The sequence below is a fragment of the Ylistrum balloti genome, unplaced genomic scaffold, assembly GCF_031769215.1.
Source record: "Ylistrum balloti isolate Yb309-2 unplaced genomic scaffold, AGI_CSIRO_Ybal_v1 Utg370512, whole genome shotgun sequence".
Lineage (NCBI taxonomy): Eukaryota > Metazoa > Mollusca > Bivalvia > Pectinida > Pectinidae > Ylistrum > Ylistrum balloti.
Window position 1 is genome coordinate 704,808 of NW_026782330.1, and position 14,191 is coordinate 718,998.

The following is a 14,191-nucleotide window of genomic DNA, read 5'->3' on the forward strand; positions in this document are numbered from 1 at the left end:
ACAGAAATTCACCTCCATCCTCTAGTGTTGTACATGTAGGTAATACCGTGTGGGTGGGGTGTTTTTCGTTACCTGTAAACAGAAATTCACCTCCATCCTCTAGTGTTGTACATGTAGGTAATACCGTGTGGGTGGGGTGTTTTTCGTTACCTGTAAACAGTAATTCACCTCCATCCTCTAGTGTTGTACATGTAGGTAATACCGTGTGGGTGGGGTGTTTTTCGTTACCTGTAAACAGAAATTCACCTCCATCCTCTAGTGTTGTACATGTAGGTAATACCCTCTGGGTGGGGTGTTTTTCGTTACCTGTAAACAGTAATTCACCTCCATCCTCTAGTGTTGTACATGTAGGTAATACCGTGTGGGTGGGGTGTTTTTCGTTACCTGTAAACAGTAATTCACCTCCATCCTCTAGTGTTGTACATGTAGGTAATACCCTCTGGGTGGGGTGTTTTTCGTTACCTGTAAACAGAAATTCACCTCCATCCTCTAGTGTTGTACATGTAGGTAATACCGTGTGGGTGGGGTGTTTTTCGTTACCTGTAAACAGTAATTCACCTCCATCCTCTAGTGTTGTACATGTAGGTAATACCGTGTGGGTGGGGTGGTTTTCGTAACCTGTAAACAGTAATTCACCTCCATCCTCTAGTGTTGTACATGTAGGTAATACCGTGTGGGTGGGGTGTTTTTCGTTACCTGTAAACAGTAATTCACCTCCATCCTCTAGTGTTGTACATGTAGGTAATACCGTGTGGGTGGGGTGTTTTTCGTTACCTGTAAACAGAAATTCACCTCCATCCTCTAGTGTTGTACATGTAGGTAATACCGTGTGGGTGGGGTGTTTTTAAACAGTTACTAGTGTTGTACTGTAAACAGAAATTCACCTCCATCCTCTAGTGTTGTACATGTAGTTAATACCCTCTGGGTGGGGTGTTTTTCGTTACCTGTAAACAGAAATTCACCTCCATCCTCTAGTGTTGTACATGTAGGTAATACCGTGTGGGTGGGGTGTTTTTCGTTACCTGTAAACAGAAATTCACCTCCATCCTCTAGTGTTGTACATGTAGGTAATACCGTGTGGGTGGGGTGTTTTTCGTTACCTGTAAACAGTAATTCACCTCCATCCTCTAGTGTTGTACATGTAGTTAATACCCTCTGGGTGGGGTGTTTTTCGTTACCTGTAAACAGAAATTCACCTCCATCCTCTAGTGTTGTACATGTAGGTAATACCGTGTGGGTGGGGTGTTTTTCGTTCTGGGTGGGGTGTTATATAACTCTTTATCTTTTTCTCTACATTGGTCACTGAGTCTAGTACTATCTTGTTTGAGATTTCTCAATCTTGAATACGTTTTATACAGTAAACCAGATGTCTCGGGTGCGAATCATAGCGGAGGGATGGCAATAAATAAGTCCCCAGTTACATTGACGTACAACGTGGGGCCTCGTGAATTATACTTAGTGTTACTTCACACGCATCTCTGCTACCCCTAAAAACTTGAGGTCGAGGACAAGTTATTTCCTAGAAAGGAGGGGAGAGGTACCCAGTATCAAACAGCTGAGATTGCGCTAACCAGGACCGGTGCTGATTGGGACTGGCGTGGGACTGGCGCTGACTGGTGAACTGGAAATGTAGGTCAAGAGTTGTCTCCTTTTAATCGTGTTCGTAATGTGACTTATTAGAAATAAAAGACCTCAAATGCTCGCATATTTTTTAAGATAAATTTTCTCGGATATAAACATATCTTAATGACATATAAAGAGTCAAAGGAACTTATAGGTAATACAGATATACAAGTATATCTAACAATTGTTAAATATAATCAGATGTAACTTTTATTGCAATATGAATTTAACAAGCAATAAACAGTTAATTAATGAATAGTTAAAATTAAAATCTAAAAAAAAAATGAGACAAGGAAATCAAACGCGCGAAATTCTGTATTTGCTAAAAATAATTTTGAAATGGAAAATACGTTCTTTTATATCCTGTATATCCTAATGAATGTACGTTTTACTAAAGCTGTCCTTATCAGAACCAGCCATGGCCAGGAAATCTAATGATACGTAAAGAATGTCGATTATGGACTACTTTTTGACGGGCCGTTATCATCAGATAAACACAGTTTATTAACGAAGGAGGGCAAACCTGTAACTATTCTGGCAGTTTCTAGTGAATGTTTTCCTATTATTTCCGTATCGAACGTATTACAGCCATCCGAGACTTCACGCGCGTATTCCAATACAGGTCTAATGAAAATATCATATAATTTAGACTAAGTTTTCTTACACAAAGTGAATTTCAACTTACGCAAGACAAATGTTTCGAAGTAGATGCTGCAATATTTGAAATATGTGATTCCCATTTACCGTTATCATTCAGAGTAACTCCCAGGTGTATATACATAGTATTACTCCTCAAAACTACACTATTGACAGTCAACTTAACGTCTAGTTTGTCAAATGAATTTTAAAAAACAACTTCGTCCGTTTCATTTGTCCATTCAGTTGCCCAGTGTTCTATAACCGCTAAATCGGGGTTCTTATGACGTTACTACAACATTACTGGTGGAGTATGCAAGTGACGTGTCAGCGGCCAACATTCTTGATAAAGACAGCAAATTATCAGATATATCGTTGATAGATATAAGAAAAGAAACGTTCCGATAACAGAACCCTGGGGAACATCTGCTTTTAAGTGACCTGTACACGAATTTGACCAATAAACACAATTCGACTTCTACCAATTATATAATCTTTTAACCTATTAAATACATTGCCTTTAAAAACATATGCGTCAAGCTTTTGAAATAGTCCACGAAGCCAGACTCTATCAAACGCTTTAGGTGATCAAAAACACCATACATATTTGAAGTTTGTTCTCTAAAGCAAGACATATGTTATGATATATTTCTACCAATTGTGTTACTGTTGACCTGAAATAATGCCAGACTGATATTTGTATAATAGATTATTTGTGAATAACTCTTTCAAACACTTTACTAACATTACTAAGAAGCGATATGGGTCTATAGTTAGAAGACAAGAAGCGTTCCCCTTTTTTGAACAATGGCATAACCCAGAGACGTATATATCACACGTCTCTGCATTACCAAAGCAATTTTCCGTTTACTCGGAAAGGGCCTGTTTCCAGTAATGTTAATTCTCCATAGGAGCCTGCCCCCTTATAATTTCTTATCTAGCTCAACTACTGTTTTTTTCTTTTCCGAAAAATAATTTTACACCTTTCCGACACCCAGATTTCATAATTTCAGTGAAAATGTATTTTTATAAAGTTGTCAATTTCAGCATCAAAGACATAAGTTCGTAAATAAAAGGAGGTTATCTCGAAATTGTAATTCGCAAAATAGTATAAATTTCTTTTGATAAATATTTCCAAAACATCGTGTTTATTCATAAAACATAAAAAAAAATATATTCTCGGATGAAAATGCACTTGCAGAGACACAATTATGAAGAAAAATGCCATAAATTTGCAATTTTCTCCCGTTATATAGTTTTGGATGCAAATTTCCATCAGAAAATCGGATAGAGCTTTACTTGTTTCATATGTGTACCAAAAAGCAGCTAATTCCATGTGGCGGAATGTTCTCATATCGCCGCCTGAATGTGGTTGTAAATTGAAAGAAAAGGGGAAATTAGTAACAACCTTGTCTGAAACCCTATTATATAGCTTATTATATACAAACTTTTATATTGAATATCAGAGCGGATATTTTCATGACAGTTTTATGATGTGTAAAAAAAAGTAAATAAAGTACTGTTTCCCCGTCTCGATCTTGATTACTTGAGAACCATTACGTGTGGAACGTATCACATATCTCTGGCTCCTGGTTACATCGCCGAACATTTAAGTGATGACGGCGGCTATGAGGTGTGGCTTTACCAGCACTCCCAGACCTCCGATGTCAAATACATTCTCGACACAAAAGCCAAACGAAATATAACGTTTGGATACGGTTCACCGTTTCACCCGATGTTGAGTCCCCAATAAAGGACTACTACTGCCAGTGCCCAGTTGGAGAGAGAACGATGGGAATGTGTGCGCACATCTCCAGTATCTTGTACTACCTTGGGTATTACAGGACGCTAGAAAACCCTCGACCATTACAACCACAGGTAAAGAAATTCCGACAAAACTTGAAATAGTTTCCCATGCGGCAACAGAGTGCATATGTCGAAAGTATGTTTGGGGCTTGATATGAAAGATCCCCGTTACCATGTGACTAACCAAACTTATAAATATAGGTATTATACAATCGCCGGTAGCTATGAACAATCCCGTAAATGCGAAAACCAACCAAAATCATAAGGAACACGTTTTGTTTGTTGTTCTGTCTATTTGTCAGCCAATGTCTTCAACCACGGGGACTTGCGAAGTAGCCATCTTGGATTTTTTTTTATGAAAAAGTGTTTCTCTCACTTTTTTTTCATATCTGTGTACATATTCTCAACATACCGAGCAAATACTCACGTTTTTTTGTTGATTATCTAAAGAAAGTCGAAAATCGGCAATTCAACCATAGGCTAATTCAACCCAACATTTTAAAATGTTCCACCACTTACATTTTGATGATTTTTTCCTCTCATCAATAGCATATTACGTACTATTTAATAGGATAAAAATTGGTTTGCATCCAACGCCCATAAAAGGGTGTATTCTCTAAAAAACACAGTTTTGTGTCTAAAATGTTATCATCGAAAATGGCATTTTTGAGATTGTTTCTTCCATAAAACAGCCAAATGGCGCGATGGAAACATGATTTTTTGTCACAATCATGCCATGAATGTATTCTTTACGGTGATTTTCATCAATATTTTACATAACATGCACATTTTATCAACACTTAGACAGCTTCTGAAAGGTACAACTTTGAGGAGCCATAAAAAACAAACAAAGTGACCTAAATCTTTATAGATTTGTGACCACAACGGCATGGGCAATGCACCACCAACAGGAAATTTGAATCAGAGAAGGGGCCGTTTTGGAAACCGGCCCTTTACATTGATTTAAAGATAAATTAGAAAGCAGTTGTAGTGGTATGAAAACAGTTGCAGCAGTATTTTTCAACATTTCGTGACTAATATTATCTTTCCCAACAGCCTTGTTTGGTTTTAGTGTTAAACGAATATCTGTCACCTCACTGACAGAGACAGTGATAAGCGATAGTAGCATGGTGTAAGTCCGCACGAGTTATCTATCGTTATGGTCCCAGTCAGCGCCGGTCCTAGTCAGGGGCAGTGCGGCTGTCCAATGCCAATATAGAGCTCGCCTTGAGATAACGCCTCTCTCGCTCGAGAGCCAGAGGTCTCGGATGACATCTGTTACACCATTTTATTAAACTTTGACCTCAGTTTTGTAAAACCTCCGTAAAGAACTTTAATTGATAACTATAATGGAACCGGCTGCTGGTCATGGTCATCCTCGAACACCGATATTTGCACACGTTATTCGAAATTTCCAGTAGAAGTGTTACATAAACTGAGGGATGAAAACGTGCTCTCAGGAAAATTAATTGTAATGACAGAGAACGTTATACTCTTCTCATTTGTTCTAAACGCCCAAGCACTGTAAAAATATTTAGTATGTGCCTATATAGCCTATTTAAGTTTCGACGTATCTGATTTAGAGAGAACGGTAGATGACTCATATTGTTATTCCAACGTAGACCTACATACCATTGCACCAGGGACGTCCCTGATTGTACACAATCTGGTTGAATAATAACGATTTTACCATAATTATATCAATAAATAATAAATAACACAGTCCGGTAAAACTGTAACAATGATTGCCTTTATTTGGTTATCACGGCTGAACTAGGCCCAGACGGGAAAATATGATTTGGTATCTGAACGTGAAGTGCCATTGTAGCTAAAATGATAGTCATAAATTGATACATTGTATACACTTGCAAAAAAGTGAATAATTGCATCAAAACATCTTTAAGTAGAAGAAAATAAATGGTAAAAATCTACGATATAACCACATAATGGAAAGTGATGCTTTCGGTGATGCGAAATCTCGTTTGAAACGTGAAATCGACGTGGTTAACTGTTCGATGGCGAACACAACATGCGAAATCCAACGTAAGGGGTTACTACATCGAACACGCGGCTTTTACAAGAAGATGGCTAAACACCCAAATATGTCTGTTACCTTGATTGGAGTCACATTGTTTCTGCTTATAAATATTTGCAACAGGTATTGCTTTTTGCATTCGTTCGGTTGAAAACAAGTGATGAAGAAGTTGCGCTGTATCTGATGTTTTGCAATACTGGACCTGGGAACATGACATGTGTCAGAGCCATGCTGATCACATGTTAAATTTGTATGACAACCACACAGACAAAATTTGTTTGAGAATATCACATAAAAGATAATGAAAGAGAAATGATTAGTAGTAAATTACTGTATCAGATTAACGATTACGGTGATTGACAGATGGTTTCAGTCACAGATATGAACAGATGAAAGGGGTCTACAAATTCAATTGTTCAGTTATAATAAATATAAAAAAGCAAAAAAAAAAAAACAACAGAACAACGTGTACAGTATAACATAAGTATAGAATATGTAACATACTTCAATCGGTTCAAGTGACAGTTATTACCTGTAAACATTTTACAGCAACACTAAGGATATGCCATTGATAAAGTGATATTATAAAATGGCATTATATCTTGTATGATACTCCAGGTAGAGAGCGTGATGATATTGTGAATCTTACAGGTATATATTTTGTGTAGTTGTTTATTGTTAGCATGTTACAATCCAGTTACACTGTATATATATATATAGTGAAAATGTGATGAATTCTCTGTGCCCAGCAAAAATAAAATAAATTAAAAAACTGGAAAACATGATGAGCTGTAAAACATAAGCGCTTTCATTTCTTCAGATGTTTTACATCTGAACATCTGAAGAAGAAATGAAAGTGCCTATGTTTTAGAGCTCATCATGTTTTCCAGTCTTTTAATTTATATATATATATATATAGCAGTATTTAAAGCCAACATTGAATCAAAGCCATCATTTTATACAATAGAAATCTACGTGTTCATTGATATACAGTTATATGAACCTCTTTTTATAATGTGACACGATAAATATATTATTTGATTTTCATATTGAAAAATATTGTTTTTCTTTTATTGTTTCCAGTTTTAAAGGAAAACAGATGGTGATTCCTCCAAAACCACCGGAGAGATTTTTTCCAGTTGGGTCTGCTGTCTTGGATTTCCCTTATGGAAACATCAATCCTGTTACCAATCTGCTTGTTAAAGAAGAAGTAATATTTATGATGTACTATGCACCGTGGTGTTCAAAGTCAAAGCAGATTCGAGGAGAATTTGCAAAAGCAGCCAAATATTTCCAAAACAGGGTGAGATTTGTGTCCTGTAGGTAAATAGAGAGGTTTTTTTAAACTATGTATGACTGTGTAGGTAAATAGAGAGGTTTTTCTAAACTATGTATGACTGTGTAGGTAAATAGAGAGGTTTTTCTAAACTATGTATGACTGTGTCGGTAAATAGAGAGGGTTTTTCTAAACTATGTATGACTGTGTCGGTAAATAGAGAGGTTTTTCTGAACTATGTATGACTGTGTCGGTAAATAGAGAGGTTTTTCTAAACTATGTATGACTGTAGGTAAATAGAGAGGTTTTTCTAAACTATGTATGACTGTGTAGGTAAATAGAGAGGTTTTTCTAAACTATGTATGACTGTGTAGGTAAATAGAGAGGTTTTTCTAAACTATGTATGACTGTGTCGGTAAATAGAGAGGTTTTTCTAAACTATGTATGACTGTAGGTAAATAGAGAGGTTTTTCTAAACTATGTATGACTGTGTAGGTAAATAGAGAGGTTTTTCTAAACTATGTATGACTGTGTAGGTAAATAGAGAGGTTTTTCTAAACTATGTATGACTGTGTAGGTAAATAGAGAGGTTTTTCTAAACTATGTATGACAGTGTAGGTAAATAGAGAGGTTTTTCTAAACTATGTATGACTGTGTCGGTAAATAGAGAGGTTTTTCTAAACTATGTATGACTGTGTCGGTAAATAGAGAGGTTTTTCTAAACTATGTATGACTGTGTCGGTAAATAGAGAGGGTTTTTCTAAACTATGTATGACTGTGTAGGTAAATAGAGAGGTTTTTCTAAACTATGTATGACTGTGTAGGTAAATAGAGAGGTTTTTCTAAACTATGTAAGACTGTGTAGGTAAATAGAGAGGTTTTTCTAAACTATGTATGACTGTGTAGGTAAATAGAGAGGTTTTTCTAAACTATGTATGACTGTGTAGGTAAATAGAGAGGTTTTTCTAAACTATGTATGACTGTGTAGGTAAATAGAGAGGTTTTTCTAAACTATGTATGACAGTGTAGGTAAATAGAGAGGTTTTTCTAAACTATGTATGACTGTGTCGGTAAATAGAGAGGTTTTTCTAAACTATGTATGACTGTGTCGGTAAATAGAGAGGTTTTTCTAAACTATGTATGACTGTGTAGGTAAATAGAGAGGTTTTTCTAAACTATGTATGACTGTGTAGGTAAATAGAGAGGTTTTTCTAAACTATGTAAGACTGTGTAGGTAAATAGAGAGGTTTTTCTAAACTATGTATGACTGTGTAGGTAAATAGAGAGGTTTTTCTAAACTATGTATGACTGTGTAGGTAAATAGAGAGGTTTTTCTAAACTATGTATGACTGTGTAGGTAAATAGAGAGGTTTTTCTAAACTATGTATGACTGTGTAGGTAAATAGAGAGGTTTTTCTAAACTATGTATGACTGTGTCGGTAAATAGAGAGGTTTTTCTAAACTATGTATGACTGTGTCGGTAAATAGAGAGGTTTTTCTAAACTATGTATGACTGTGTAGGTAAATAGAGAGGTTTTTCTAAACTATGTATGACTGACGGACGTGTCAAGATATAAGTCCATGGTGACGGAGTTCTAACTGAGTCTGTATAGGTAGATTGCTACATTACAGAAGTCAACTGATAATAAGGAGTGTTTTATTATCAATAATTCTATTAGGAACAAGTTATAACAGTAATTGATTTTGCGATGTCCTCTTGAAAACAGGTGAGTTTGAGGCCAAAAAATCACTTAATACACATATTCACTGGTCAGCATCACTGAATGTTTAGTAGATAAAGTTATATGCAAGTTATTATGGTCTAGACAATCACATTGGAAATGACAAAGCATGCTGAGTTTGGCTTAAAGGAATTTCAGAACTGGTCATTTAATCAGAAGCTACAAAAGAGCATGGCTGATTGTAAGTTTCTTCAGTCTGGAAATTTTTTTAGTTTACCTTACTAAAGTCCTGTTAAGATTTATAAAATTTGAGAGAAAATTGCGGTTTTCAAATAAAGATTTTGTGGACCTGCAAAATTTACTTTGGACCTGTAACCTGCCAAATGACATGTAAAGATTTTTAAAGTTTGGCACATGCTGTAGAGGCTATTTAATTACTAGTGATCACGAGGATATGAGATTTCTCGCAGTGACGATGAAAGTTTTTATCAAGTTGATAGATTTTTATATTTGTAACAGAGGTCATTATTTATTTCAATGCCTCCGCTAGGAATCGAACCCGGGACCCCTGGCTTATTAGTCTGAAGCTCAACCAATCGAGCTAAAGAGAAGTTCTCTCTAGCCGAGTGGTATATTGCGGCAAGTAGTTAACCAGGGTTACATATTTTATGTGCAAAGATGTAATGGAAATATATTGACAATATGTATACTGTATTCTGATAAATGAATAGCAGAGTTATGTAACTCCGTTTATTTTATTTATTATGTTATTGAAATGTCATATTGTCAGTGTTTTTAATCTTTTTGTTTGACATCTAGTGGTGTTGTCTAGAGTAGGGTTTGTACATAACATCAGTTTAAAAGAGTTTGTTTTGTCTGTTGAAAGTGAATTTGTATAAGATTTAATTTGACTGCGTCCATTATTTACTTATTATTACTTATTATTAATTGATATAGATTCGCTTTGTTGCGGTCAACTGTTGGTGGCCAAGTGGAGAATGTAGGTCGAGTTATAAGCTGATCAGCTATCCAGAGCTGTTTGTTTACCACACAAATCTTGATGGATTCAAGTACAAAGGTATGGGAAGTGATAGTACTCGCAGCATATAGATATATATTTTTGTGGTGATTATATCTACAGTATAGATATTTATATGGCTTTGACCACGAGCTGACTGATAATCAGTTTCAATAACCACTTATATCAAGTTTTAGCTTCTTGAATGATGCATGTTCTGATCAGGAATTTTCCATAAGATACAATCAGAGATACTATCGGTAAAATTTGTATTACTGTTCTATCTAGCAACACATCTATAGTTCAGAAAATTGACAAAACCATGATTTGGTGAGTGACAGAGGTGATAAATCCGCCACCTGTTCCTAGGTTATATATTTGGTACATTGTATAGTTGTGGGCTTGCACAAAGTTACTCAAGGCATGCACAATGTACAAATCACATGATGATTATGAAATCAACATATGTAAATATAAAAAAAACTAATACATGTTGCAATAAATAGGTCATTCTCACAACAAAGGACTTGTACTACGCAAAAGATATTGTTTTCATCTACATTTTAATATTATTTTTGGTTACTATGGGAACAGGCAAAACTACCAATTTGGCTGTTTCCTTTGTAAAATGTTAGAACTTTTCAAGACAGTTACAGGAAACCTTGTTCACTTAAAATCCTATTGTGAAAAGGTATGGGGACACCTGCTCTGACCATGTGGGTTTTCCGTTGGTACTCCAGTTTCCTCCCACATTTAGACTCCTGTGTGCTTCCATCTGGGCCAACAAGAATAATTCATTCAAGCTGATCGCAATTGTTGAAAAAATACAGTTTCTATTTAAGTTCAGAAACAGAAAAGCAAACTTACAATTTTCACAGTTTCCAGAGCCTAGCAATTAAATTGATAATAGAAAGGACTCCTAAACTTTTTACAGTCTAGCACTTTCTCTTATTATTTTACTTCTGGAAGAAGTAATTATTTAGATACAGATTTCTTTTTCTGTTGTCTATCAAAAGGTGTGTTAATCATTTAGATATAGATTTCTTTTTCTGTTGTCTATCAAAAGGTGTGTTAATCATTTAGATATAGATTTCTTTTTCTGTTGTCTATCAAAAGGTGTGTTAATCATTTAGATATAGATTTCTTTTTCTGTTGTCTATCAAAAGGTGTGTTAATCATTTGGATATCAATTTCTTTTTCTGTTGTCTATCAAAAGGTGTGTTAATCATTTAGATATAGATTTCTTTTTCTGTTGTCTATCAAAAGGTGTGTTAATCATTTAGATATAGATTTCTTTTTCTGTTGTCTATCAATAGGTGTGTTAATCATTTAGATATAGATTTCTTTTTCTGTTGTCTATCAAAAGGTGTGTTAATCATTTGGATATCAATTTCTTTTTCTGTTGTCTATCAAAAGGTGTGTTAATCATTTAGATATAGATTTCTTTTTCTGTTGTCTATCAAAAGGTGTGTTAATCATTTAGATATAGATTTCTTTTTCTGTTGTCTATCAAAAGGTGTGTTAATCATTTGGATATCAATTTCTTTTTCTGTTGTCTATCAAAAGGTGTGTTAATCATTTAGATATAGATTTCTTTTTCTGTTGTCTATCAAAAGGTGTGTTAATCATTTAGATATAGATTTCTTTTTCTGTTGTCTATCAAAAGGTGTGTTAATCATTTAGATATAAATTTCTTTTTCTGTTGTCTATCAAAAGGTGTGTTAATCATTTAGATATAGATTTCTTTTTCTGTTGTCTATCAAAAGGTGTGTTAATCATTTAGATATAGATTTCTTTTTCTGTTGTCTATCAAAAGGTGTGTTAATCATTTGGATATCAATTTCTTTTTCTGTTGTCTATCAAAAGGTGTGTTAATCATTTAGATATAGATTTCTTTTTCTGTTGTCTATCAAAAGGTGTGTTAATCATTTAGATATAGATTTCTTTTTCTGTTGTCTATCAAAAGGTGTGTTAATCATTTGGATATCAATTTCTTTTTCTGTTGTCTATCAAAAGGTGTGTTAATCATTTAGATATAGATTTCTTTTTCTGTTGTCTATCAAAAGGTGTGTTAATCATTTAGATATAGATTTCTTTTTCTGTTGTCTATCAAAAGGTGTGTTAATCATTTAGATATAGATTTCTTTTTCTGTTGTCTATCAAAAGGTGTGTTAATCATTTAGATATAGATTTCTTTTTCTGTTGTCTATCAAAAGGTGTGTTAATCATTTAGATATAGATTTCTTTTTCTGTTGTCTATCAAAAGGTGTGTTAATCATTTAGATATAGATTTCTTTTTCTGTTGTCTATCAAAAGGTGTGTTAATCATTTGGATATCAATTTCTTTTTCTGTTGTCTATCAAAAGGTGTGTTAATCATTTAGATATAGATTTCTTTTTCTGTTGTCTATCAAAAGGTGTGTTAATCATTTAGATATAGATTTCTTTTTCTGTTGTCTATCAAAAGGTGTGTTAATCATTTAGATATAGATTTCTTTTTCTGTTGTCTATCAAAAGGTGTGTTAATCATTTGGATATCAATTTCTTTTTCTGTTGTCTATCAAAAGGTGTGTTAATCATTTGGATATCAATTTCTTTTTCTGTTGTCTATCAAAAGGTGTGTTAATCATTTAGATATAGATTTCTTTTTCTGTTGTCTATCAAAAGGTGTGTTAATCATTTAGATATAGATTTCTTTTTCTGTTGTCTATCAAAAGGTGTGTTAATCATTTAGAAAGAATTTCAAAGTTTATAAGTAACCCTCATTACATTTTATATGTATATATATATATCCCTTAGTTAAATAATAAGATTACTGATTATACCGTCTTAAATTTGGAAATGACACTAAAACTATACACAACACAACCACCGTGAAAAACGATCTTCATCAATATATCAGTAACAATGGGGGATGGAGTAAATACATGTAATATCAACCTGTTTATATATGACTGTGTGTCAGTGAGTAGGGGGTTGGGGGGGGGGGAGGGGTTGTCACACTTTGCGTTTGCTTTGCATTATTTTGTTTTTAATTTATAATACTGACTGACAAATTGTAACCAAAGGTTTTAGTTGTACAGTTGTCCAATATTTTGCTGACCGAGCTTGGATGAAGTGCACTTTGTACCTAATTTTTGTTCTATTGTTTCAGGGATACCAACAGCAGATTATATGATTCAATTTACAGAAGATCTTCTCTACCCGTTGAAGATTCTACACACAAGAGAACAGATTAAGGAGTTTAATTCAAGATATGATGCAAGTATATACTGTCTAAGATGAATTTGATGCCAGGGCTTTAAGCACTAGATATTTCTTACTTCAGATTAAATTCACATGGTTTGAGTTCCTTAGAACAATTTTTGTATTGGAAGGCTTCAATGCAACTTCCTAATATACCATTTTAATTAATCCTGAATCATCTTGATTATAGTAGCTAGAAAATGATCATGATTACTTTCGCTTTATGCACATTGCAATATAAGAATTCATTCTGTTTAAAGAAATACATTTCTTGGCATTACCTAGAAACAATTTAGAACCTAGGATTGAATGTGTGAAATATTTCAACATACATTGTTTAATGGTCGAGATTTGTGTGTTTGACATAATTAAATTAGAATTATATGGTGTACATTAGTGCTTGATATGGTTGGCTTCCATTTAGAACTCACTTGTAGGGTGAATGAAATGAAATAATTTGGTCCTGTATAACTAGAGACAAGTACTGCTGTCAGACTTTGATTATAGTATATATAAGTTAAGGTATAATGCCTAACACAATGAAATCTAATAGATGCCTCAGTCTTTTATGTCTAAATAGTTAAAAAAGGCCTTTAACACTTCCTACTATCCTTATAAATGATTTAGTCATTGGAAACAAGCTATATGGAATTTCAAAAGATGAAGATAGAAATGAGATGGAATCAATATGTTTTCAATATTGAGATCAAACATGTATTGTGAAAGTAACTTCAATGACACATCAATGTTAAGTTTTGTGAAATTGAGATCTAACAGAAATTGTACCATATTACCAGGATCTGCTCTGTAATCGATGATGACCTCCAGTCAAGTTCACTATTAGAACTCGACCAGGGATAACATGCTGTC

General features: G+C 34.2%; 1 protein-coding gene across 1 annotated transcript in view; it reads left to right on the forward strand.

The window, feature by feature from the left end:
- Positions 1-6,011: 6,011 nt before the first annotated feature.
- The window catches only part of LOC132555754 (thioredoxin domain-containing protein 11-like), a 56,159-nt gene continuing 47,979 nt past the window's right edge, over positions 6,012-14,191 (forward strand). Inside the window, exons 1-4 of the mRNA XM_060220116.1 lie at positions 6,012-6,223; positions 7,184-7,403; positions 10,016-10,136; positions 13,230-13,336. Of these exons, the coding sequence (XP_060076099.1) occupies positions 6,012-6,223; positions 7,184-7,403; positions 10,016-10,136; positions 13,230-13,336 (660 nt within the window). The remainder of the gene's footprint in view (positions 6,224-7,183; positions 7,404-10,015; positions 10,137-13,229; positions 13,337-14,191) is intronic.